Source organism: Misgurnus anguillicaudatus, chromosome 8, assembly GCF_027580225.2.
Source record: "Misgurnus anguillicaudatus chromosome 8, ASM2758022v2, whole genome shotgun sequence".
In the NCBI taxonomy this organism is placed as follows: domain Eukaryota; kingdom Metazoa; phylum Chordata; class Actinopteri; order Cypriniformes; family Cobitidae; genus Misgurnus; species Misgurnus anguillicaudatus.
This window is the reverse complement of record NC_073344.2, coordinates 33,853,321-33,880,727: the sequence shown is the minus strand read 5'-3', so window position 1 is coordinate 33,880,727 and position 27,407 is coordinate 33,853,321. Positions and strand designations below refer to the sequence as shown.

Genomic DNA, 27,407 nt, shown 5'->3' with positions numbered 1-27,407 from the left:
CAATGCGAATGACGGACGAACGTTTCGGAGGCAGTCCCTAAACGTGATTGACGCAATGTGAGGTTGCATTTATTTGTTAACGTGGAAAAATTTCTCGTGTGCAAAGATCTTTACATTTTTTTATTTAAAGCAACACTATGTAGTTTTTTTACCTTTAAATAATGTCTCTAAAATTATTTCAGTGATATAACAACTTTTAACTGGACAAATTGTACTGTTGCTGCAACCTGAGCAGCCTCCTAGCTGCTACAAGCACACTCTGAAAGTGGTGATGGAGGGTATGAAACACAGCTCCGCCCCTCCCCCTGCCTGCAGAAGAGTGTCTGATACCAGGCACTGTTGCGCTTTTCAACCACATGGGGGAGCTGTAAGTCATTTTTACATGGAAACTACAAAGTGTTGCTTTAAGTATATTTATTTGAGGTCTGTTTCTGTTATCTGATCCTAAAGATCTGTATGCATATTTACATTTATGCATTTAGCATGCATTTTTATTAGGGCTGTCACAAGATTAATTGATATATATATATATATATATATATATATATATATATATATATATATATATATATATATATATAGTAACCTCAATTGAACTACTTAAGTCTGTGGCATTAATGTTAATCAAACAACCCAAGACAAAGAGAAAATCACTTCTGAAGTTTAAAAAAAATTATAATTACATTTAATTAATACAATAAATGAAGTGTTAATATTCATTTGATTTCTGTTCCTAATGATTTTCGACCTTACTTAACGTGCAACTTTGTTCTTTTTTATAAATGTTTGTAATTTCGTGATTTGTTATTAGATTTTTCCCATATTTTTTTGCTGATCCGAAAAATGATCCGATCCATGCCTCAAAAACCGTAATGTGATTCGAACTGTGAGTTTTGTGATCTGTTGCACCCCTAATATATATATTATGAATAATAACACTTCATTTATTGTATTAATTAAATGTAATTATTATTTTTTTTATATATATATATATGGATTTTGATATATTTTATATTATAAATGTAAATAAAAAATATACTTAAATAAAAATTTTCTTTAATTCATAAATGTATGTGTGTATTTATATATTCATAATCTATACACAGAGTATACACACACACACATATATTATGCAAACATAAACTTTGATTTTGTATGTGATTAATCGCGATTAATCTTTTGACAGCCCTAATTCAAAGTTACTTATGGTGCATTTAAGCTATACATTTTATCAGTATATCAGTACTTTCTAATGCAATGCTCTACAGGTGAACTTGTATAGTCTGTATATTTCATGCGTGTGCATTCATGATACTGTAAGTGTCTCAGCTAACTGAGAAGTGAGGATGAAAGTCTTGTGATATAGATGCAGCTTTTCAAAAATAGGCCACTGCAGCAGGCAGACGTAGTTGATTTCAGGATGCGCACACTTGCGCAGACATACGCTCAGACACTCAAGGCATCATTTTTTTACGCTGAAGAATTGAACATCAGTCGAGTGCAGTGTCCGAAATGTGTCTTAATATTTAATACGGATTATTTATTGACAAGGTCTGCACTCATAGCTGTTGTCCGAAAATAAAAAATATGAAATTTATAAATAAATAAGTATTCTCCACCACGACATTGTACAATATTTTGTTTGGGACTCTGGATATATCCAGGTCATGGCAAAATGTCTCTTTTAAAGATAAATATTTGCATATTATATTTAAAGTTGGCCCTTCACATGAATTCCATGGAAAACCGAGTGTTTGGTGACAGCCAAATGACACAGTGTTTCTCTCTCTCTGTCTCTCTCTCTCTCTCTCTCTCTCTCTCTCTCTCTCTCTCTCTCTCTCTCTCTCTCTCGCTGTGGCCCCTGGCCCCGCCCCCTGGTCCCTTCCGCTCATTATGAAGCATAGTTCTGAACTTCCAGCTGAGCTTCAGTATTGAACAGAGGCTTGCTTCAACTCCCTCCTTTCTCTCTCTCACCCTTTCTCTCTCTCTCTCTCTCTTTCTCACACCTGTCTCTGGACACACATGTGAGACAGTAAGCGAGCAGCATGCGGAGTGGGAGGTCATGTTGCTCTTGTGGAGTTTGTCTCAGCTGGATTTTGGGAAAGGTTTGCTGTTGCGATAGGGCAGGTGCGTAACTCAACACACATGATGCATTGTGTTTCTGGTTAATGATTGTGATGAAGTTTTGTGTGTTGGTGGAATTTTTGCTGCATCTCTCCATCTGAACTCTGTTATTTAATGGATCCCTGAACTAAATCTGAATCTTGAAGATTCAGCTCAGGCTATTTTGTCTTTGACACAGATGACATTTGTTTTCGGGTTTTTGATGAAGCGTTTTTGAAGTATCATTTTAATTTTAAAAATGATGTTGGCATTTATCTCTGATTGTGAGTTCTTTGGAAAGAAAATGTATATGATATTATTTAATTATATATATATATTTTTTTTTCCGGTAGAATTTGGGAGGTAAAGCAGCATTTAAGTGACTGGATCCCTAAAAATGACTGTTGTGGGTATAACCTGATAGATTGCTTTAGTCCTTTTTTAGATTACCTAGACAAAGGTGACTCTGTCTGTCTCAATGTAATTATGGGATTGGGAGCATCAAAGGTAGATTTCAATCGTTGACATGACCATACTTAGTCAGTATTAAAGACATCAGGATTATATTTTGACTAACTGTTCTTTACATTATGTAGGATGATTTTATGTAAAAAACAGTAAAAAAATGACTTAAGATGGGTTTCACATGTAGGGTCACATGTTTTGTGCATGGCGGTTTGTTGGCTTAATGAACATCTCTTTATTTTGAGTTATTATCTTAATCAAATAATCTTTAGGTCTACCAGATATCTTATTGTCTCTCATTTCATATATGACGTTTCTGGTTTTTTAAGCATAATTCATGAAAGCAGCCGCAAATATAATTGTTGACTGTAATCTCTAAGTGTGTGCGTGCGTGCATGTGTGTGTGTGCGCGTGCGTGTGTGTGCTGTACAGCCCCCACATGCTTCTCTGTTTTCCTGTAACCTAATTTCTCCATCAACAAACCAGCGTGTCTGCCGTTGACTCTTTGAAGCTCAAATCAAATTCAAATTCTTTTTTTCTAGTTCTTGAAACATCTTTGAAGATGATTCTGAGCATTCTGGCCCTTAGTGATTCTCTGTGTGAATAATGTTTTAGATCAGGGGTCTTCGCCAAGGATCCCTGTGTATATAGAGACGAGGTGGGACACCGTGTTACTTAGCTTGAGTGAAAGTTCACTTTTACATTCATGCATTTGGCAGATGCTTTTATCCAAAGAGACTTAAAGTGCTACGTATTTTATCCGTACGCGTGTTGTTTGGGGAATTGAACCCATATCCTTTTGATCTGCTAATGCAATGCAGCAAAACAGCATGCGTACTACAAGCGCTGAGAACATTCCTCACCCTGCGCTTCACTGGACACAATGTTGGATCAGCATCTTTTTGCATGTGTGTGGGTGACTGTTATTTTCATGTTTTATCTGTTTTCAAGTCATTTGAATTACAAAGTAACAGTATGATGATTCGGTTTGTCTGTTGCCATGCTTAAAATGCTCCGGGAAAGGACTTTGAGGAAATAAAGCTTGAGTCTAACAAAGAAGCATTATTTCGGCACACGCTCAGCGTGAGTCTTTCCTGAGGCTGTCACGACAGGCAGGGCGAGACCGATGCATTGCTGAACACCTGGGGGCGGGTTTGGAGGGGCAGTTTCAGGGTAGGTGAATGGTTCTTAAGTGATCTTTGTCCATTTCTCACCTCATGGGAAGTTACACAATATCTCAGTATCTGTGTGCACTGGATATGATCTGGACGAAACCAGACAGCAAAATGTCCATGGGGAGGATGTGCGCCTTTACCACAAAAAATATATTCGACTCATCCCTAACAACCGGTACAAAAATACGCTTTGACGCATTGAAAACTACAAGCATATAGTGATTCATGATGAAAATACTTTTAGGCATTTAATACTTAAAGGAAAATAAAGAGGGACTAAGTAAGTTGAAAGACTGGATGTAAGTTGGCTCATGCAGGGTTAATTTGTGATCTCATTTGTGGTCTCCCGTGCTGTCCTGTGACAGACATGCACATATTTGCATATTTCAAATGTTTATTTGTGACACTGCCGCTTGGGTTCTCGGTTTCTATTGTAAGCGTTGCTTGGTTATTTTCAGAATTTTAGTAGCCACACAGCTTTTCCCCAAATTATAAAACCTGTTGTCCAACAAAATGTCACAGATACCGGTTGTGCAATATGATTGACAGTCAGGTTGCATTTCTGACGGTAAGTTCACACGGGCCGTAAGTGTTAACGCTTCCCATTTACTTTCAATGGGTGATGTCATGCGATGGCGAACTGAATTGTGGATCCATCTGTGCTGTGTCAGTGCCGTTGCTTGCAGCAGAAGTTGAACATTTCTCAACTTTTCAAGCGCCAATGTGTGCAAATCGCCTTATGCCAATAACCTAGGCAAAGCTAGCCAATTACATTTATGGAAGACCGGAGCATGTGTTGCGTCCACTGTGATTTCAACCCGGGGAGGCAGCCTTCTTGGGCTTAACTTAGCACCCTCTTCTTTACGTTACATTAGCAATACGCACGCTTATAATGTTGATTCATAGCCGCAGCAAATTTAGCTGCTTGTGCTATCGTGTATTATGTTGTGCTATCTGTCGTTTTTCTGTGCTTTCCACTGCTTCTATTAATGTAAAGCTGCTTTGAAACAATCACCAATTGTGAAAAGCGCTATATAAATAAAATTGAATTGAATTGAATTGATTGGCCGTTGGCCACGCTTCAGACAAGCCTTTCGTCAAGCGTTAACGTTTTTGCCCCATGTAAATGTACCCTGATAGGTTAGAAACGTTTTTGTTGGTGTTGACGGAGACTAGGGTTGTCACAGATGGGATTTGTTTCAGCAGCATTAACATAAACAAACTGCTTTTGTGGATTAAACTCAACGTCCGGTAGACTTCCACTTAGAATCGATAACAACAAGAGTAATTTTACAGTCGTTTATTTCTGATAACAAGGAAAGTAAAGGTATTTGTTTCAGAGATCAGTTTAGTCACTAGCCAGACCGATTAATAGTTACAGACTGGAAGTTCACTTCGGTTTATTTCAACGCGCTTGCGGCCGATGAAAACGTCCACAGATGGAAATTGCGGAGAGGGTTTATTCACTTTAAACATCGAATTGAAGCTACACTCCACTTTTTTTGAAAATGTGCTCATTTTCCGGCTCCTCTAGAGTTGAACATTTGATTTTTGTTGTTTTGGAATCCATTCAGCTGATCTCCGGGTCTGGCTGTAGCACTTTTGGCATGGCTTGGCATGGTTCATTGAATCTGATTGGACCATTAACATCGCGCTAAAAAGATAACCAAAGAGTTTTGATATTTTTCCTATTTAAAACTTAACTCTTCTTTAGTTACATCGTGCACTAAGACCGACAGCTAATGAAAGTAACCAAGGGGACTATTTTCGGGCAGTGCATAATATGTTACAGCAGCAAAGTCCTTGATTATTACACCAGAATGAGAGTATATCTGCCATATCTGCCTAGAAAATTGCAGCTTTTAATTTTCTGTCGGTCTTAGTACACGATGTAACTACAGAAGAGTCAAGTTTATATAGGAAAAATATTGAAACTCTTTGGTTATTTTTTAATGTGATGCTAATGGTCAAATCAGATTCAATGGATTGTGCCAAGCTATGCTAAAAGTGGTACCACCAGACACGGAGATTGGCTGAATGGATTCCAAAACGGTAAAAATCAAATGTTTAGGAAAATGAGCATATTTTCAAAAAAAGTGGAGTGTCCCTTTAAGTGATTTTTTTTCTCTTTAATACACACTGGAAAAATGTATAGTATTTATGGTAACCTGTATTTTAAATAAAAATAAATGTATAATCCAATTAAATATTATAGAGATATTCACTATAAAATATTTCAAAAACTTTCAAAATCCATACATTTTACTTTATATTTTCGTAAAATTAAATGTAATATTTAGTTAAATGTATTACAGTTTTTAACTGTAAAAGTCAAGCTTTTTCAGAGTTAGTCAGTTAACTCTTTCCCCGCCAGCATTTTTTATGATTTTCACAAAAGTTTAACGCCTTCCAGAAAATGCTACTTTTTAAATATATAAACATACAATATATGAATTAAAAGAACAGACCCTCTGCTTTCAAACAAAAAAATCTGTTTCAGCCTACCTTCATGTGTTCTGTTTTTATCACCTCTCAAATATGTGTTTCATCAAAAACACAAAATGTTGAGCAAAAAGCTGAGATAATTCCATTTTTGTGAAGGACTTTTGATAGAGATCAGATGCAGAGCAATCTTTAAAACATACACGGACATACAGCTGTTTGTCCTAGGGCAATACTTCCGGGTTTTATAAGTTGCGGAATAGTGGATAATAGCGGTATTGCAGATTGACGAGATAACTCGTCAATGGAGGGGAAAGAGTTAACAGGTTTTTACTGTAGCATTTTTTTTTTGTTAAAATTACGAATATCTTTTACAGTGCAGATGTCATCATTAAATTAGTCCTAAGTTATAAAAAAAATGATGATAACCAATGTATTTTTCCATGACATTTAACGTTAAAGGTGCAGTGTGTCGATTTTAGCGGCATCTAGCAGTAAGATTGTGAATTGCTCAGTCCACTGTTCACCGAAATGCATAGAGAAGCTATATTAGCCGTAAAAGGACAAACATGTTGTTGTCTAAGACAAAATACAGTAGTGACGAAACACGGTCTGTAGAGCAGTTTGTTTGTTTAGGGCTACTGTAGAAACGTGGCAGCACAAAATGGCGACTTCCATGTTAGGTGACCCGCTGTGTATGGAGATAAAAACGGCTCATACTAAGGCAGTGCTTCTCAATTATTTTCTGTCACGCCCCCCCTAGGAAGAAGTAAACATTTCGCGCGCCCCCAACTCTCCGCCGCGACTGTAAATAGTATAATTTGTCTATAAAATGACACATCTGCAAAGCATTGTATCCTTATTAACATTAAAGAAAACACAAAAAAAGAAATATCAATCAACTTACAACAAAGAATAACTTTATTAACATTGTTTTTAGTCTGTAACAGAAAAGACTTAAAATTAGGGATGCACCGATAGGATTTGTTTGGGCCGATACCGATTCCGATTTAAACAGACAACTTCTGGCCGATACCGATTCCGATAACGATATTAAACACTTGTATACAATACTATACGGTTGGTCTGTTGGCTGGTTTATTTCTGCATCAACTTATTTTTGCTGAACATGGATTGGATCTGATTAGCATTCAGCTGACCAACATAACAAGAGAGGCACAAATTAAGCTAAAACAAATAAAATAAGACAGCATGACAACCTTCAAAGGTGGTTTTTGCTATTCAGCATTTATTTTATTAACAACATCAACTCATTTTTTACATATAATGGATTTCTTTATGCAGTTAATTAATAAACAATCGGTATCGGCCTTTCTCGTGCTAGTGCCGATATGCCGATGGTTTCAAATTCATCAAAAATTGGCCGATAAATATCGGTGGCCGATACATCGGTGCATCACTACTTAAAATGCATCAATTTGCCTGAAATAAAAAAATCAATCCTTATTTACAGTATATTTTTTGACCATTTGATACTGAAAAATTAAATTAAATATAATCAATAAATAATAATAAAAAACTCAAGCAGCTTATCAGCGTGTTTGGGGTGTAATGTCTTTAAGTGACGGTGCAAAAAAATCACTTCCTGAAAAAGTATTTTCCCCGGGGTCTCACGCGCCCCCCCTAGTGTCGCTTCGAGCCCCCCCTGGGGGTCCGCCCCACTATTTGAGAAGCACTGTACTAAGGTAATAAAAACAATACAGTTCATTATGTAAGGTCTTTATATACCACTGATAATATAGTTATGTAGATTATGTTGCATTTCTGTCAAGCGATCCTCCTAAAAGTTACACACTGCCCCTTTAAGTTCAAATTTCACATCAAAAACATTGCAATAAATAAATGGTTTTAAAGAAGAATACAGGCTTTTCTTTGTGTACACTTAACAATTTTGTCTATATTATTTGTGTCCCCTTCAAAAAAAAAAATTAATTTGCACAACCTGTGCACATATTTCATAGATATCTGTCAGGTAATGTTCCAAAAACTCACTTATAGTTTTCCAAAAAACTTAGCGATAATATTAAAGCATTTTCTTGGAAATATTTCATTCTGGATTCCATTTGTTGTACTCCACAATGGCAACTTTTCCCCAAACATGTGCTGTTTTCCTGTGACCTGATGGCCCGGGTTGTCGAGTTACAGATTTTCAGATCAGGTCTTGCTGGTTTCTCCACCCCACATATACCTTTGCGTGCCGGTAGCTCAGAGACAATTGCTTTTTTTACACGAGTAAAGCAGGCTGCTATCCAACACCCAGTCGAGTTTAGCAGCATAGCTCTCGGGTTTCTCGGCTAAATCAGTTTTCTTCTGTTGGATTTGATTCTGTGGGCTGTGAGGATTCGGCTGGAGGCTTTTAAGACCTCATGATCTGAGCTGATGCAAGAACTTTAGCTGGGAGGTTGTATATTATATGTCATTTTCAAAGTGATTTGTCATGTTTAAATGTTTTAAGGTTATATAATATGTTCTAAATGACTGTATATAGAGGGCTGTATATGATGATTTAAATGTTCAGTAGTTACAGTATATCTGTTTTACGTGTGTTGACACATTTAAAGCTATTACCTAGGGATGCACCGATGGGATTTTTTTGGGCCGATTCCGATTTAAACAGACAACTTCTGGCCGATACCGATGCCGATAACGATATTAAACACTTGTATACAATACTATACAGTTGGTCTATTAGCTAGTTTATTTCTGCATCAAATTATTTTTATTGAACATGGATTGGATCTAATTAACATTCAACTGACCAACATAATAAGAGAGCCATAAATTAAGCTAAAACAAATGTAATAAGACAGCATGACAACCTTCAAAGGTGTTTTTTGCTATTCAGCATTTATTTTATTAACAACATCAACTCATTTTTTACATATAATAGATTTCTTTATGCAGTTAATTAATAAACAATTGGTATCGGCCTTTCTCGTGCTATTGCCGATATGCCGATGGTTTCAAATTCATCAAAAATTGGCCGATAAATATCGGTGGCCGATACATCGGTGCATCACTACTACCTCTATAAGCATTGAGGTAAATATTGTGCGTTTTGAAGAACTGAAGTACTTGGAAATGTTTTGCCCTGACTGACTAAACTTATTGTTTACTCATCCTACATGTAAAGAACATTGTGTGAAAATATAACCTTGATAACTTTAACATTGAATTGATTTCACAGGCAAGGTCACAACTAATCCTCTATAATTTACCTGTCGTTTTCATTCTATAGAAAGCTATACTGTGGGAGGTACAGAGGTGAAATCTGAATCGGCTGCGTCCCTACAGCCGCAGTCGTCTGTGACCTCTCTCCCGACCGGTTCCCCGGGACCCAAGCGCTCCGGGACTACTGGAAACACTTTAAAGAAATGGCTCACCAGCCCCGTACGTCGTCTCAGCCACGGCAAGGGTGACAACGCTAACGCGAAAAAACCCAACAGTAAGCAGCGCAAACGCGACGGCCGCAAGAGCGTTGAATTGGGACCGCAGCACCAGGACAGCACAGAGGAGGTGAGTATTTACAGTAAAGTGCAGTAAATCCAGTAACGTTCCTCTCTGTGATGCGTAGTCTAAAAATAGTCAAGGTGATAGAGATATGTGCAGATCCACTTTTGTGCAAATTTTTGATTTTGCTCTTTTATTATACCAAATGATGTAACATTGAAGGAATGCAGTACGATCAGGTATTACTGCAGCAGCACATACCAAAGAAAGCGTGACGAAATGTACTTTCTTTTAATTTACTATCACACCTGACATCAGGATAAGGGTTGGTATTCAAGTCAGCTGTTAAAGTCATTACTCATCATTTTTGATCAATCATTAATTAGATGTTTTACAATCTGAGGTTTAAATGGAGAGTACTGTAGATTTGTTTCTTAAATTATAAGGAAAAAGCATATGGGGAAAAAATTATACCTAAATGAGAACACTTTTCTGATGTTGGAGATCATGAATGATGGATTCTTGAAGGCTGACATGATCTCTTCTGTGTTTTTTGAAGAGAGGAAGAAGAGGAGTGAACAGTGGTGGAGAAGAGGAGGCCGAAGACGAACCCCATACTCCCCTCCCACCTCCAATGGAGATCATCAAGGACCCGTCGGCTCAGGAGGAGAAGGTGAATTTCATGTTTGCTTCAGTTGTTTTGTTCTGCTGGTGGCCTCTTCAGGACAAGCGGGTTACCAGTAACCTATTTGTGTGTCTATTTACATGATATTTTTAGCTATATAGTTTAAGTTAGCTAATGCATTAATTATTAACAAATACACCCTTGTAATAAAGTGTTCCACATTTTTCAAAAGAGAGCAAGATTTTAAGAACTCCAACCAATTGTCATCTGAAAATCAAGACGTGGCCGTGTTTAGTTTTTATACTTTTTCTTTCGGTTTTGATTCTGATCTGTTTCGTTCTCTATCACACTCTCTTAGACTCCAGATGCTGGATCTTTCCCGGTTTTGGGTAGCGTCACCCCCTCGGATCAGACGCCCAGAGATCCAGAGACGGAGCAGAAGAATAAAGCCTTGAGGGGACGAATGTAAGTCCCCATCCGTGCTATGCAAAGTGAATTAACCAAAGCAGTGGTTAAACGCCATGTTGTATTCAAGAGCTACTCGTAAACCAGTTTAACCAGCATATCATCAACACAAACACACCCCTTTCTTTACTGTAAATGAGGCTTTTATACAGTAGATTGCTCCATATTCAGTCTGCGCTGTTTGCCTGCCATGAGAGTTTTATGAGAAACTGATCATTGATCAGTTATTTGGGTGTCTGAATTGCACTGATGTAAAGATGCTAGTATAAAAACCAAGTAAAGTGACACTTAAGTCATGGTACTCTAGTTTGGTACATCCTCATTGACCCGTGTGTTCAGACTGGAACTGCAAGAAAATTATATAAACATATAATTATTTATATAATAAATGTTTTGGCCCATTTGTGCCTCAAACAAACTTTTATACTTTCAATGAATCCTGAGTAGTAAAACTATGAAAATAATTCTCTGTCACATTCACAGGTTTGTGTTAAACGAAATGGTCCAGACAGAGAGAGATTATGTGAAGGACCTGGGTGTCGTAGTGGAGGTATGTGGAACAGTATTAATGGTTTAAAGGTGCAGTAAGGATATTTTTTTAAATGTTTTAATTTAAAGGTGCAATGTGGGACTTTTAGTGGCATCTAGTGGTGAGACTGTGAAATGCAACGAATGGCTCAGTCCACAGCTCACCCCTCCTTTTCGAAACGCATATTGAAGCTACGGTAGCCACAACAGGACAAACATTTCATCGTCTGAGACAACGTAGTGACAAATGCTCTCTATAGAACAGTTTGTCCATTTAGGGCTACTGTAGAAACATGTCGTTGACTTCCATGTTAGGGGACCCACAGTATATGTAGATTAAAACAGCTCATTCTCAGGTAATTAAAACAATACAGCTTATTTTGTAAGGTCTTTATACACCACTGATAATATAGTTGTATAATAATGTATAATATATTGCATTTCTGTCAAGAGATCCTTTTAAAAGTCCCGCATTGCCCCTTTATAGAAATCAAGGGTACCTTTGTATAAAATGTACAGTTAAGTAATATTTTTGGCCTAGTCGAATTCTATCAGACAGTTTCAGTTGTGTATAAGAATATTTGTATATCCTAGCTACTAGCATATTGGCCACTAATGCATAAACAATTTCCATATTGCGCATTTAAAGCAGGCTTGTGCACAATTCAGAATTTCAGAATTGGCCTCCATTCAATTCATGAATTGGAATTTGAATTGAATTGACTCCTCCCTACAGGAAGTTGAATTTGAATGACAGGAAGTTAAATTAAATTCATGGCAATTCAAAGAAATTCTACAGTCACACAATAGAAAGAATCTCACATACGTTCAGTGTTAGGTAAGTAACTTTGGAAAATTGTTTGGCAACCATTTTAAATACTTGGTTAAAGTAAAGCATTCTGGGAAATGAAGTCATGTTCCATCAGGTTCCATAAAATTACAATTACAAAAAAATCAAACGTAATTATTTGTTATGTGACTAGAGTTTTTAACATTAATTGCTGGGGAAAACATTTCCTGTTAAAGGTATTGCGGAAGATTTTCTTTTTCCGGGTGGATCATCAAGACTATTGGTCCTCCTAGGTGTCAATCAGGAGTGTTGGGCAATTGCATTTTTTAAAAAAGTGGAGAAGGCGGTTCTTTTCTAAAATTCGAGAAAATCCTCCGCTAAACCTTTAATGTAATCTGTACAAGTAGTTCAAACTTATATAATTTATAGATTATGTAATGCAATCACATCTGACATATAATACTGAAAGCTTCATTTTAACACTTCACTTACTGTATAATATGTATATGAATTACTTAGAATTTTTTTTAAATTGCAATTCTGCTTCCTTTAATTCAAATTCAAATTGTAATTCTAGATCCAGTTTTTGACATCAATTCAAATTCAAGAATTGAATTGGAATTCAGGAGTCATTCTTAAAGGCGGAGTCCATGATGTTTGAAAACCAATGTTGATATTTGAAATCACCTAAACAAACACGCCCCTACCCCAATAGAATCTGGACCTTCTGTTGATAGACCCGCCCCACACATACGCAACCCGGCATTTGATTTGATTTGATTGGCTATAAGTGTGTTTTGGTAGTCGGCTCGTCTCCTTTTCCAAACCGTTTTTCAAACATCGTGGACTCCGCCTTTAATTCAGTTGTGAATTGTGCACAAGCCTGATTTAAAGAGCTCAGAAACCAACATGCTGATCTTTGTGAAACAATGTTGCATTAGTAACTTTATAATCTGCAAGAAATCATATACACTCTTAAAAATGAAGGTGCTTAATTGAAATGTAGTTCAGTTGTAGTGAAAAATGTTCTTTAGGTCATGGGTTTTTGAAATTTATGATGCCAAAGACCCCCAAATATAACAAAACCAAGTATTCTGAGGGACCCCCTACCTAAAATATATAGCAATTTATATGTTTTATGTATAACAAATATAATTGGCCACACTTCAAGTAATGCTACATTTTCAATTGAATTGTATTTGTTCTGCAGCCACTGAAAATATATATTGTTTTATAGCAGCTTTACTTGCAGTACTGCCTTACTAACCCCAATGAGTGAGGACTAAAATAAGGAAAACATACTTGAAAGATACAAAGCAAATGCTGTTATAAAGAAATTTGGGATGTATGTAGTAAGACAGTGGTTCTCAAACTGGGGTCCGGGGCCTCCAGGGGGGCCGCGAGATGGTGCCAGGGGGGCCCCAGTTTTATGGAATTTTTTTTAAAATACATTAATTTATCATGAATTCTGTGTAATTAAACCTAATAAAAATAAGGCTACTAACCAACAGCACTACTTTGTGTAACGTAATATGTTTTGTTTAATTAAAAAATACATTTTAGAACAGATTTTGTCATAAATTTTCTTTGGGGGGGCCGCAAAGGAATGCACCGTACACAAGGGGGGCCGCAAGGGGACCCCAGTTTTATGACATTTTATAAAATACATCAATTTATCATAAATTCTGGGTTATTAAACCTAAAACAAATTAAGGCTACTAACCAACAGCACTACTTTGTATAATTTAATATGTTTTGTTTAATTAAAATAATACATTTTAGAACAAATTTGTTATACATTTTCTTTGGGGGGGCGCGAAGGAATGCACCTTACATAAGAAGGGGGTGCACGCTAAAAAAGTTTGAGAACCACTGTAGTAAGAGATACACCTAATTTTGAATCCTAAGATGTGAAAAATAATTACACTGTAAAAAGTAAAAGTTGACCTAAAATTTCTTCAATTGGTGACACATGAAAATTTTATTTTTTTGTTTTTTCAACTTAAATTTTCTCACTTTGAAAACCACTTAAAAATTTGGTATTTTTTAATAAACCTACCCATATTTGAGCAGAGGGTCTGTTCTTTCATGTGATATATTGTATGTTTATATATTTAAAGAAGACATTTTCTAGAACTTATGTAAAAATCATAAAAAATGCTGGTGCTGGCTTGCAACTTTTTTTTAAACGCTGGCAGGTAAAGAGTTAAGTTGATAAAAACTTATATTAATATTTTAAGTGTATTTTAGCAATTAAAGTAGTTTTTAGTAGATTCAACTTTCACGTTTTACAGTGACTTTTTGTTTTTTCCTCTGAAATTTTCTTGGTACCCCCTAGAACAATGTTTCCAACATGGTGCCCGCGGGCAAAGTCTGTGAGTTGCCTGCCAAAGCACATTTTAATAATAGCCTTAATTTTAATATTAATTTATGAAATTTTTGTATATTGGCTTTGCTTCTTTTATGTATGTTTAAAAAACATATCAACAAGTAAAATAAATCAGTTTTGAGTAGACTATGGCTGCGTCCGAAAACTTTAAATCGCTGCCTCCTGCGGCGGGAAGGCATCAAGGCATGTTAGGTTTACTTCCTGACTCCTGAGATTTTGTCCCACAAAATGGGTGTGCACGCGTGGGGAATGTGATGGTTCGAGCCTGGTCGAGTTTGAAAAAATAAAATGGCGGCCAAGAAAGTGGCTGGAGCACAAATTTAGTGTAAATAAATGTATTTTTTTCACTTTTTACACCTTTTAATTGCATTTCTAGCGAGAAATAACTATTGTAGTTTTTAAATATGTGATTAGTTATAACAAACGCGCTCTCTGTTTATATTTCAAACACGCTGCCTATGAAGTGTGTCTGAAAGCGTTTCTCTGAGTTGCCTTCATGCCTCCGAAGTCATTGTCTCATGAGGCAGCAAGGCAACAAGTCATCTACCTAAGTTTTCAGACGCAGCCTATATCAAAAAAGTAGCCCTCTGGATTTTTTTATCCATTGTGATAGCCCTTGCTCAAAAAAAGGTTGGAGACCCCTGCCCTTGAAAACCCCTGCTTTAGAATTTAAAAATGTATGAAAGAAATTGTTTTTCTAAGATCGTTTGACCTGAATGATTATTTGAGAAACCAAATGTGGTCCCTCTATGTCATGGCTGTGAAGAGGCTTTTAAACACCTTTATTTTTAAGAGTGTAGCACACTTTAAAATTCAATACAGTGAAAAATGTTTGATCAGGAGGTCTTTTGCCAAAACCTATTCCCTTTTAAAGGCTTTTGTTTTTAAGTCTCTAAATGTTCAGATGTTATGTGTTTGATCTTAGGGCTTCATGAGAAGGATCGGGGAGAAGGGTGTTCCAGAGGACATGACGGGGAAGGATAAAATTGTCTTTGGGAACATTCATCAGCTCTACGACTGGCATAAAGAGTAAAGCACATGTTTTTTTCATGCTGTCCAATTTTTTACCAACTTTAGAGATGGAATGGAGCTATTTTACTTAAACCTAATGCGGGACTAGAAGAAATATACAGCTATCAGTGGTGTCTCGTGACTGCTCATCCGAGGGGCGCTAATTCAAAATAAATGTTCGGAGTGTCTTGTGTTGCTTGCGTTTTCAAAATAGTGTATGTGAACCATGTGCATCACGTTTTTGTCAAAATAGGTGCCTGCTGCACACGTGTCGAAACCGTTTATGATAAAAGAGACGCTCACGTTCACAAAATACACGCAAGACACTCCCTTAACAGTAAAGGGAGTGATTACACATGAGATTGTACGAATATCTGGCAAATGCAAGCGTTTCATTTATCATAAACCCTTTAGACGCATCTGCACCAGGCACGTATTTTGGCAAGACAAGTGATGCATGTAGGATCCCTCCATGCGCCGTCCGCCACTGACAGCTATTCGTTTTTTTTTTTTGCAACTGAACCAAAGCAAATTAATTCCATTTCATATGAAATGTTTTTTAATCTATCAAGAAAAAATACACTGTATATACCTCTATAAACCGTTATCATTTTTTGCCATTCATTTCCTTTGCAAAAAAATGTACGCCATTACATGTAAATCTACTGTTGTTGCAGTCACGGCACTCGACAGTTACTTTTCTAGTATGTTTTTTTTTAACAAAGGCGAAACAAATTAGTATGCAAAACATAAGCGTACAATTTCCTGGTTCATACGAGTCTGGTCACAAACAAATAGGGAGTGGGATGAACTTCAGATGGAAATCTTCTTACATAGTATTTTCTGTTTCTTTCTAAAGTTTTTTTCTTGGTGAACTGGAGAAATGTCTTCAGGACCATGACAAATTGGCCGAGCTGTTTATTAAGCACGTGAGTTAAAGTAAAATTTTTCCTTATATTGAGAGTGTCTTTGTGTATTTGTGGTACTACATAGACCTCATGTATTTGTCTTCTTCTGTAATCCAGGAGAGAAGGTTACACATGTATGTGATCTACTGTCAGAACAAGCCTCGCTCCGAGTTTGTTGTAGCTGAGTATGATGCATATTTCGAGGTGAGTAATATTTAAGGACGGTTATATGAGACGAAGAGCTTCAGTTTGAAGATGTTTTTGATGTTTCTATCAGGAGATACAGCAGGAGGTAAACTCCAGGCTCTCCATCAGTGATTACCTGATTAAACCCATCCAGAGGATCACCAAATACCAACTTCTGCTCAAGGTAACATCTACTGACGTATATAAACCTACAGTATGTGTGATATGTTGCCTTTTGCCACTTTCTTCTTTTTTTAAAAGTGCATTGTGTAATTTTTAGAAGGATCTCTTGACAGAAATGCAAAATAATTTACAAAACTATATTATTAGGGGTGTATAATGAACTTTTATAATGAACCGTAATGCGTTTATTACCTTAGAATGAGACGTTTTTATCTACATACACCTAGGGTCCCCTTACATGGAAGTCACCATTTTGTGCCGCCATGTTTCTACAGAAGCCCTTAACGGACAAAGTGTTTTTACTAAGTTGTCTCCGATGATGACATGTTTGTCCGGTGGCGGCTACTGTAGCTTCTCTATGTGTTTCAAAAGGGAGGGTTGAGCAGTGGACTAAGCCATTGGTTGCAATTCGCAACCTCACCACTAGATGCCGCTAAAATTTACACACTGCACCTTTAAGTAACCACCAATTTTCTTTAAAATACCATAGTTGCTACTATAAAACCATAATATATTAAACGGATAGTTCACCCAAAAAATCTGTCATCATTTACTCACCCTCATGTGGTTACATTAGATACATTTCTTTGTTTTAAAGGTGACATAGAATGATTGAACAAGTATTTATCCTTGTTCTGTGATGTGACATGTAGACAAAAAAAATTGTTTGGGTCTGTAATGCCTTAGAAGCTTCCTAAAAACCTCTCTCAGATAGCTCTATTAGGGAGGGGGATTTTAAACAAGTGGTTTTGCACCTATTTGGCTCCCCCTACTGGCTTAACTTGCAATCTCATTACTGATTGACTGACTTTGCTGCCACTCAAAAAATGTAGCCAGTTATTTTAAAGTGGAGGGGCAGTTAGATGCCCATGATGTCATAAGCATCAGTTTTTCAGATTGGGCTGACATTTCTAAAAGAGGAATTTCTATGAGACTGAGATGTTTAGCATGTTTAGCACTTTTTGTATGTTTGTGAATGCGGGTAGACTACCATTATTCAACAAAGACAAGGTAAAAATGGTTTTTCATTCTCTGTCCCCTTTAATGAAAATAGAGGAAGATATTTTGAGGAATGTTTTTAACCAAACTATTCATAAACCCCATTCACTTCCATAGTTTTCTTTTTGCTTCTTTGGAAGTGAATGGGGCTCGTGAACGGTTTGGTCAAAAACCTTCATCAAAATATCTTTCTTCTTTAATTTTACACTTTAAACTAAATGACATTGTTTTACACTGTTTAAAACCATTAAAAAAATCCTTTTTATTAATGAACTTTGTGGCAAATACAGTACCACTACTTTTATGTGATACATAAAAACTAAGTGTCTGGTTAATTAAGAAGAGGTGCTATTAATTCTTAAGCATTATCTATGAATATATGTAACCCTGGAATACAAAACCAGTCATAGGGGTCAATTTACATTTAGCTGACTAAATAAGCTTTCAATTGATGTATGGTTTGTTAGGATAGGACAATATTTGGCCAAGAAACAACTATTTGAAAATGCAGAAAAATCTAAATATTGAGAAAATCGCCTTTAAAGTCCTTAGCAACACATCTTACAATGATAAATACATTGTTGATATATTTATGGTAAGAAATTTACAAAATATCTTTATGGAGCATTATCTTTCTTAGAATCATAATAATTTTTGGCATTAAAAAAATCAATCATTTTGACTTGCACAATGTTTTGTTGGCTATTGCTACAAATATAGCCGTGCAACTTATGGTTTTGTGTTCCAGGGTCACATATCTGTTTTGTATTTTTCATTGTCATTTGACATTTAATTGCAATGGAAAATTAACAGCTACATTTTTTATTACTTATTAATTTGCCGTTTCACAACATGATCAGATTATTATTCTGTGGTAACCTTTTTTCTTTTCCTCTTTGTTAATTCAAGGACTTTTTGAAGTACAGTTCTAAAGCAGGTCTGGACTGTAAAGAAATTGAGGTAAGTTGCCTAAAACTGTACCACATAAATAAACATAATGAGCCTGCACAAATGCCCAAAAGGAGCGGTCGGACGATATATTGCAGATGCCAGTTTATAGGCCGGTATTTGGACTTTTGTGTTATCGACCTTTGCCGATAAATCTTTCCGTTTGGCCCATAGATTCTCCGGTTGGGTCACGTTAGCACATTAGCATTGCATTCCAATATAAATACACTCAAACCCACAGAAGTGTTGGCGCATGACACCCAAGTACTACCAGAGCAATCTAAAAGAAACTGCTTCATATGCTTTAAATATTGAACCTCATTATAATTTTTACCTCATTAAGAGTTTTTAAATTAAGAGAATATTGCATAAATACGCAAATTCAATGTTTATTATGTTAATGTTAAATATCGACCTTATATCGGCCACATTGCTTTCTTCATATCGGCATTGGCCAATTTAAAAACCCATATCAGTCGACCACTACTTAAAAGGTTCTTCACAGCGCTGACATAGAAGAACTATTACTTTCTTACCTGTTTATAGTCAGTAGAACCTTAATCACTGCTAAGAACCTTTTGTGAAACTTTTATGGAAGCGTTCAGGCAAAAGTAGTTCTGCTATGGCAGGGGTTTTCTAACTTTTTACCAGCTGAGCCCCACTGACATAAATGATTTACTTAATGTACATTAAGTAAAGCACATTTGCACATTTCAAAGTTTTTATCAAGAGTATTTTACATAATTATTGTTAATATTACCTGTTATTTGAACATATGAAATTAAATGTTTTTCATCAGCTCACAAAACCCCTGCAATTCCCTTGCAAGCCACCAGGGGTTTGCAAACTTCAGTTTGGGAAACCCTGTTCTATAGAGACAGAGCGCAGCGCGTCATAACCTGAAAACCACGCCCACCGGGGGGGAAACAATCCAATCGTCTCCATTGACTTTGTATTGAGAGAGGCCGCCTCCTTGTCATTTCTGGCTTATAACAAAAAACAGAATAATGCCTTAAAGCTGCTGTGTGACAAGATGTACAGCTAACAAGCCAAAGAACCCAGAAATAAGTTTTTATAAGCTGTCGAGCTCAAAAAACGAGCGTTTACAGACAGAAAAGTGGAAACAGGCAACTTTTCATAGTACTCATATTAGTAGAACTGCGTCCACTAGGGGGAAACGTAGTCGGCGATCCACTTTTTTCTCCTCAAAGGGAGGGTTTTACGGCTCGACAGTTTATAGAAATGTATTTCTGGGTTCTTTGGCTTGTTAGCCCCACATTGTTATCTAGCATATCGTCATGGCCATCGTTATCAATCCAAATGTGGGTTAATTTATACACAATGTATGAACTTTTCACATTATCCCTTACACATAATTTTTTTCTCATTTTTATTTCACAAACTGGGCTTTATTTCGCAAACTAAACCTGTGCGTAGTGGTTCTTCCAGCTGCAGTCCACTCTTTGTTAATCTCCCCCACATTTTTGAATGGGTTTTGTTTCACAATCCTCTCCACGGTGCTGTTATCCCTATTGCTTGTACACTTTTTTCTACCACATCTTTGCCTTCCCTTCGCCTCTCTGTTAATATGCCTAGACACAGAGCCTTGTGAACAGCCAGCCTCTTTTGCAATGACCTTTTGTGTCTTGCCCTCCTTGTGCAAGGTGTCAATGGTCGTCTTTTGGACAACTGTCAAGTCAGCAGTCTTCCCCATGATTATGTAGCCTACACAACTAGACTGAGAGACCATTTAAAGGCCTTTGCATGTGTTTTGAGATAATCAGCTGATCAATATTGAACCTTTTTTTTACAATATTCTAATTTTCTGAGATACTGAATTTGGGATTTTTCTTAGTTTTCAGTTATAATCATCAAAACTATATTAGTGAATAAAAATCTACTTTTTGATGATATTCTTATTATATGACCAGCACCTGTATATGAATATTAATTCAAAGCCCTAAATCGTGTATTAAAGTTGTTTTTATCAATATGTACCTCAAGTTCTACCAGCTGTGCTACAGGAGCAGGTAAAGTATTCGTCAATTAATAATACTGTTGCCTTGTGTTTTGAGAAAGCCGTTGATCTGATGTTCCTGGTGCCCAAGCAGTGTAATGACATGATGAATCTGGGACGTTTGCAAGGCTACGAGGTAACTTTAGATCTTCACTAAAAAGCATTTTATTAACTGTAACAGAATCCTAATGAAAAATAAGTCAACTTCACTATGGGTATCATAAAATAGTGGTATAACTTTTGCTATTTTATGTGACTGATACTCCCAAAAATCTACATTGGGCGAAAACAGTGATTACTCATAAAAGATTCAGCAAACATTTATAACCCTATGCCGTATTTGTTTGCGCAGGGCAAACTGACAGCTCAGGGAAAGTTGCTGCAGCAGGACACGTTCTTCGTGACGGAGCAAGACTCTGGGGTTCTGTCGCGCAGTAAAGAGCGCAGAGTCTTCCTCTTTGAGCAGATCGTCATCTTCAGCGAGCTGCTGCGCAAGGGCTCTTCAACACCAGGGTACCAGTTTAAAAAGAGCATCAAGGTACATCCAGCAGACGTTTTTCAGCGCTCCTGTCCATAGAGAACACTTTGTGATGTTGTGCGTTCACCTGTGCAGGTGAGCTACCTGAGCATGGAGGAACACGTGGACGGTGACCCCTGCAAGTTCGTCCTGTTAAGCCGCGGCTCGTCCGAACGGGTAACGCTACAGGCGGCTAACGTCGACATCAAGAAAGAGTGGGTCCAGAGCATCCAAAAACTACTGGACATGCAGATCAACTTTCTCACAGGTAGGAAGATGAAGATAAGCATTAGCAGTAAGAGAAACGGTGAAATGAATGAGTAGGTAGATGGATAAATTCACACATTTGTAAGGGATAATGTATAGAAGGCTGTTATCAAAGAAATAGGCCCCGACAGTGTGATCTTGACACAAAGTGGAGGGTCTTGTATTACACTGTAGGGGTTTATTTTGCTATAACAACCTGCTGCCTGTACCTTATCCCGCATGTTACACGCCTATTTACCTCCTTAGTAAGGTAAAGTACATTAAATATTAATTGAGATATTTTATTTGCTAGTTTTTAATGAATACAGATCTTTTGCGAGAAAAACTTGTTTACTTTTGATTTTAAGATAAGTGTGTGTGTGTGTGTGTGTGTGTGTGTGTGTGTGTGTGTGTGTGTGTGTGTGTGTGTGTGTGTGTGTGTGTGTGTGTGTATCTATATATCTATATATATATATATATATATATATATATATATATATATATATATATATATATATATATATATATATATATATATATATATATATATATATATATATATATATATATATATATATTTATTTATTTATTTATTTATTTATTTATTTATTTATTTATTTATTTATTTATTTATTTATTAATTTATATTTAATTTTTGTGTAATATTAAAGAGACACTCCAATTTTTTTTTTAAATATCCTCATTTTCCAGCCCCCCGAGAGTTACATTTTAAGTTTTAAATAGGAAAAATATTGAAACTCTTTGGTTATTTTTTAGCGTGATGCTAATGGTCTAATCAGATTCAATGGATTGTGCTAAGCTATGCTAAAAGTGGTACCGCCAGACCCGGAGATCAGCTTGAATGGATTCCAGAAAAGGTAAAAATCAAATATTTAACTCTAGGGAAGCTGGAAAATGAGCTTTTTAAAAAAAAATTGTGTCCTTTTTAAACTGTACCTGTCAAAGTCATTTGAAGACGTGTGTTATTAGTTTATTAGTTTCAGGCGGTTGTTATTTTACAAAAACATACCTTGGAATTTCGCAACTGGCCAATCAGAATCAAGCATTCCAGAGTGTAGTGTAATTGTATATGCGTTTTGTGTTCATGATCAGCCCTTCAGAACCCGCTGGAATATCAGAAGAAAGAGACTGGAGTTTCTTTGACTAGGCAGCTGTCCAATAGCAGCAAATCTTCATCTTCTCATCCCTCCACACCCCTCAAACCCAACACAGCCCCCAACGGAAGCCCCGCCCACAAACCCAACAAGCATGTAGAAGAGGTAAGCCAAAAAAATCCAAAAGCAACTTGCAATGTATACAAGCTATACATTTTATCAGTATGTGTGTTTCCTGTGAATCAAACCCTTGACCTTTTGCGCTGTTAACGCAATGCTTTATCTACTGAGCTATAAGAACACTTCACAGTTCACTTGCATGTGCTACATCAAGGGCATCCCAGCACCACATGCCTACAAAACTGAAACAGGGACGTCTTTAAGGTTGTGGCTGGACCATTACAGGAAAAGCTAGATTAACAGAATTTACAAAACCCTAAGCTATAAACTAAGCTAATGTCAGCAGTTCTCTAGTAAGAAAGACAACAGGATGACAGCGGCGAGGAACCACAACTCCACTTGTGTAGAAAAACCCTTCTGAGAAATCAGGCTTCTCCTCTGAGAAGCTGCACACCAGAACATTTACTTAAAATGAAAGCTTAAAATAGTGATTATTAACTTTATATCGGTTCACATTTTAATTAGTAATAAATCTGGTAAATAGTTAGTGATACAGTTAGTTTTAGGAGTGTACTGTTCACACTGCTCACGGTTCGGTTCGTATCACGGTTTTATGGATACAGTTTTGGTGACGCTCGCTTCCCTGTCGAGTTTTACTGTGGGTTCACACCAGCCGCGTTTGAGGCGTCAAATTCGCGTCTACGAATCGCGTCTAGACATTCACGTGGAAATTCGCATCATGGAGGGGCTTTTGTGACTCTGCTTTCTTAAAGTGTAATCACGTCACTACTAGAGCTCCTGATTATTGGCTTCCTTCAAAGTTCACATTTTTCAACTCGCGCGTTTCCTGCGGCAACGCTCAATTCGCGCGAACTAGACGAGCGAATGAGGCGGAATCGCGTCTACCGCGCTACACGCCTCATTCGCGCCTCGAGACATCCATGTGCGCATCAACACGTCTTCACATCGACACAATATTGAAATCACTCGCGTTTGACGCCTCTATTGCGGCTGGTCAGAACCGACATGACATTAATCTATAATTCCGCTATTATCCACTAGCTGGTGCTCTAACCCATAAAATTTATGAAACGAGCATCAACTAATCTAACAACGTAGGAAACACAATTTATGTTTTGATCATCGTTCTGAATCTGATCTCAAATAAAAGTTCTTTACAAACATGCAGATATTTCAGCTTTTTGCTCAAAATTTTTTCTTTTTGAAGAAACCTACCCATATTATAAGAGAACAAAAGATAGGATGAACGTTTTTTTTTAAAGCGAAGGGTCTGTTCTTTCATTTGAGGTATTTCATGTTTATATATTTATAAAAAAGAACATTTTCCTGAAAGGCATTTTGTGAAACTTTAGTGAAAATCACAAAAAATTCTACTTTTAAAAAAAGGCTGGCGGGAAAGAACTGCTAATAAAGTACTTAAAGCGAAGGGGTGCTGTCAAGCGTTTCAAAAGTTTTAATCCGCATCCTGTACAGCTGAAGGGCTTTTTTGGCGAATGGCGATAAAAACATCTAGCGCGTCTGCTAGTGTTGTTATACATTATGTGCCTGTCTAAATTAGCACTGTGTATAGTAGTGGCTGTTTAAATTGTTTTGGCGTTACCTGCGTTCACGCGTAATCTCGTGACCGGACTCGTAAATTACGCCTAATGTCATACAGTAACAAGCGGGACTCGCGCCAAACAATTGGTATTAGCTGGTTTTGCTGGTGTAGCTGTGTTTTGGTCACTTTTTAAGCTGGTCTAGCAGGACTTAGCTGGTCAGGCTGGAAGACCAGCTGACCCACCAGCTTTGCCAGGCTGGGAGGACCAGCTTAAACGAGCTACTGCCACTTTAAACCAGCTTAAACCAAGTTACCAGGTTATGCTGGTCTTAGCTGTTTTTTTTCAGTAGGGTACAGTACAGTAAGCAGTGGTTAGTGGAGCTTTAGCTGTTTTTGGTTCTTCACTAAAACATATATTAATTATAGATGTCTTGATGAACTGCGGTTTAAACACGTACTGATTCAAGGAAGGTGAACGGCACGTTTTAGATTTTTACCCAGAACCGTTACCCCCTATTAATTACTGAGTAATTTAAATTAATTATATATTAATTATATGTTTTTAGTCACTGGATAAATACAGTATCTTTGCTAAACTGTACATTATCATACTACAGTACTGTGTCGTTACACTCTATTTGTCTTTGAAAAGAGGAGCGATGCCTGCTAGTTATTCTTAGTGGGGGAAATGGCCTACTTTTCCAAGCTCTCCTTCTGTTCTCCACCTATTTCTTCTTCTTCTTCTGTCTATTATGTTCTCTTTCTTCTCTCCACAGTCTCTCTCTTTCTCTCGGTTGTATCCGAGGCCTGGCACACCCTGCATTCTGTGTCCCTAATAAATCAGGCTGTCATTGAACACCAGACTGGAGGAGCAGCTTGCTACTTTTTTAGTTTAAAATGTTTCTTTTTTTCACGCGGCGATTTTTTTTCCATGCCAGTGCCAGGTCAAGGTTGGCACAGAAAGAGAGAGTGAGGAACAGACTCGTCCTGCTTTTCCCTTTAGTGCTGTTCAGCTGTGTTAGAAAGACTTTTTCCGCAAAAATCACATTTTAATATTTGTAGTCTTTAATTTTTGAAACAAAACAAACCCCCTAAATAGGGATCGCTGAGTCTGTCATTGACTTGTTTAGATGGGTTGTCGTCTGTGATTTTTATTTTTGACATTATCGGGTTTAGTAAATTTTCTGTAGCTCAGTTGGTAGAGCAACTCCAAGGTCATTGGTTGTTCACCCAACCGATCAGAAGCCCCATTGGCATCTGTAATAAGAAAAAAGAATACTGTGGAAGTCAATGGGGCTTTTGATCGGTTTGGTTACAACCATTCCTCAAAGTATCTTCCTTCAAGAAATAAATGACAAAAATAAAATTTTTGTGGTGAACTATCCCTTCAACAAATGGTCAGGTCAAAAATGTATATTATGGATTATGTTTGTGTATTGTCCTATAGGAGCTGGACGAGGGCGAGTGTAACGGTCTTTCATCCGTGCTGGTGACGCAGGACTACAATGCCGTAAAAGAGGATGAGATCTGTGTGGCGGTTGGTGAAAAGGTGCAGATCCTGGCGTCCAATCAGCAGAACATGTGCCTGGTTTACCGACCTGCAAACAGCCAATCACCCGCCGCGGAAGGCTGGGTACCGGGTCACGTGCTATCCTCGACCCGGTAAAGCCACGCCGCCTCAAAACCACCACCACCAAAACTCAATCACATTCACCATCCAGCTACACCACAGTAAACCAGCCTACTCTGGGAAGGCATCGAGGACGTGCCACTCAAACTCCTGCTAAGCTGCTGTTGATCACTCAGAACAGGAAGTCCCGCCCATTGACATACAGAACTTAAGGGAACTAAACAGTGCAACCTCCCATAATCAATATGGGCAAAACATATAAGAAAAATACATAAAAAGAGGAAGTTGAAGAAAATCTATTATATTGCGAATAATTTAAAAAAAGATTGTGTTGTATAGAGAGGAAACCGAGGTGAATTTGTTAGTGATTTACGTGTGGATGTGTATGGATGTTATCGTCACAATTTCTCATAAACTCTCGCTCCATTACGCGCAAAAGACTGTTTAGGACTGGGGCTTTCCCTCTTTCTATGTCTTTCGGTCTATGCCAAGTCATTTGCACACTGTGTATATTTTATTTGACTGAGATTTTATTTTTTCAAAGTGTCTTATTTTTACAGCTATTAGGTGTGGCACATTTATTATTTCCTTCAGTTCTGTCGATCGATCGGTTCAGTGTTTTGTACAAAGTATTCTGCACTTTTCAGACAAATAGTATCGCAGTGACGGCAAGTTGTGCAATACGGCAATAGTCACGATGCTCATAACTGTACCTGTAACTAAAGATTTAAATGTATTATTCTGTATCATTTTAAAGCTGTACATAATATTTTTGACATTGCCATAATAGATACACAGCGGAGGAAGACGGTCCCTCTTTTCTCTCCAGGCTCGATATCGAAGGAAATAACCAAACGAAATGAGACTCTGGTAGTGCGCACTGCCTCTTTAACCCAACTCTCTGATTTTTACATTTGACATCATCAGATTTAGTACGTACTAAGTTATCATCTGAATCATATCAGGACAGATGTTTACTCGGATTAGATAAAAAATGGATGTTGTTGATTTCCAAAGCGTAGTCTCTGCTGTGAGCGATCTCAGAAATGTGTGTAAATAAACGTTAAAAAATAATAATAATTCTAGCAGGTATTTCACTTGTTTAACTCTGGAATGTTGTTCATAATAAAGCTGACAGTTTTTCATCTTGGATATTATGTGTTCTGTATCGTCTGTGAATCTGGTTAGACACCCACACAATGCTGCTCAGATCTATAAATGCTCTTTTATAACCTTTAGACTGTGACCCCAAGTGGAAAAAAGTGCACTAAAAAAAGTCTGTGTAAAGTCAGTTATTAAAGGAATTCTTTCAATTTTATAAAAAATCCCAATGATTTACTCAACCCAATGTCTTCTAAAATGTCTCCCATGTCTTTCTTTGTTCAGTCGAGAAGAAATTAAGTTTTTTTAACAAAAACATTCCAGGATTTTTCTCAATTTAAAGGTGCAGTGTGTACATTTTAGCAGCATCTAGTGGTAAGGTTGTGAATTGCAACCAACGGCTTAGTCCACT

General features: G+C 37.1%; 1 protein-coding gene across 7 annotated transcripts in view; it reads left to right on the top strand.

Annotated features, from left to right (window-relative positions):
* kalrnb (kalirin RhoGEF kinase b) overlaps positions 1-27,046 on the top strand; it is a 119,829-nt gene extending 92,783 nt beyond the window's left edge. For 6 of the 7 annotated variants that reach the window (XM_055214160.2, XM_055214162.2, XM_055214158.2 and 3 more), the window contains 14 exons: positions 9,445-9,722; positions 10,216-10,329; positions 10,640-10,746; positions 11,230-11,296; positions 15,379-15,482; positions 16,324-16,393; positions 16,490-16,576; positions 16,650-16,742; positions 18,650-18,700; positions 20,764-20,841; positions 21,058-21,243; positions 21,319-21,490; positions 22,582-22,748; positions 25,712-27,046. In XM_055214160.2, coding sequence (XP_055070135.2) covers positions 9,445-9,722; positions 10,216-10,329; positions 10,640-10,746; positions 11,230-11,296; positions 15,379-15,482; positions 16,324-16,393; positions 16,490-16,576; positions 16,650-16,742; positions 18,650-18,700; positions 20,764-20,841; positions 21,058-21,243; positions 21,319-21,490; positions 22,582-22,748; positions 25,712-25,930 — 1,793 coding nt within the window. In that variant the 3' untranslated portion in view covers positions 25,931-27,046. Of the gene's footprint in view, positions 1-1,932; positions 2,128-9,444; positions 9,723-10,215; positions 10,330-10,639; positions 10,747-11,229; positions 11,297-15,378; positions 15,483-16,323; positions 16,394-16,489; positions 16,577-16,649; positions 16,743-18,649; positions 18,701-20,763; positions 20,842-21,057; positions 21,244-21,318; positions 21,491-22,581; positions 22,749-25,711 lie in introns of those variants that run through there. The other variant, XM_055214164.2, reaches the window with a different exon arrangement.
* Positions 27,047-27,407: the final 361 nt, after the last annotated feature.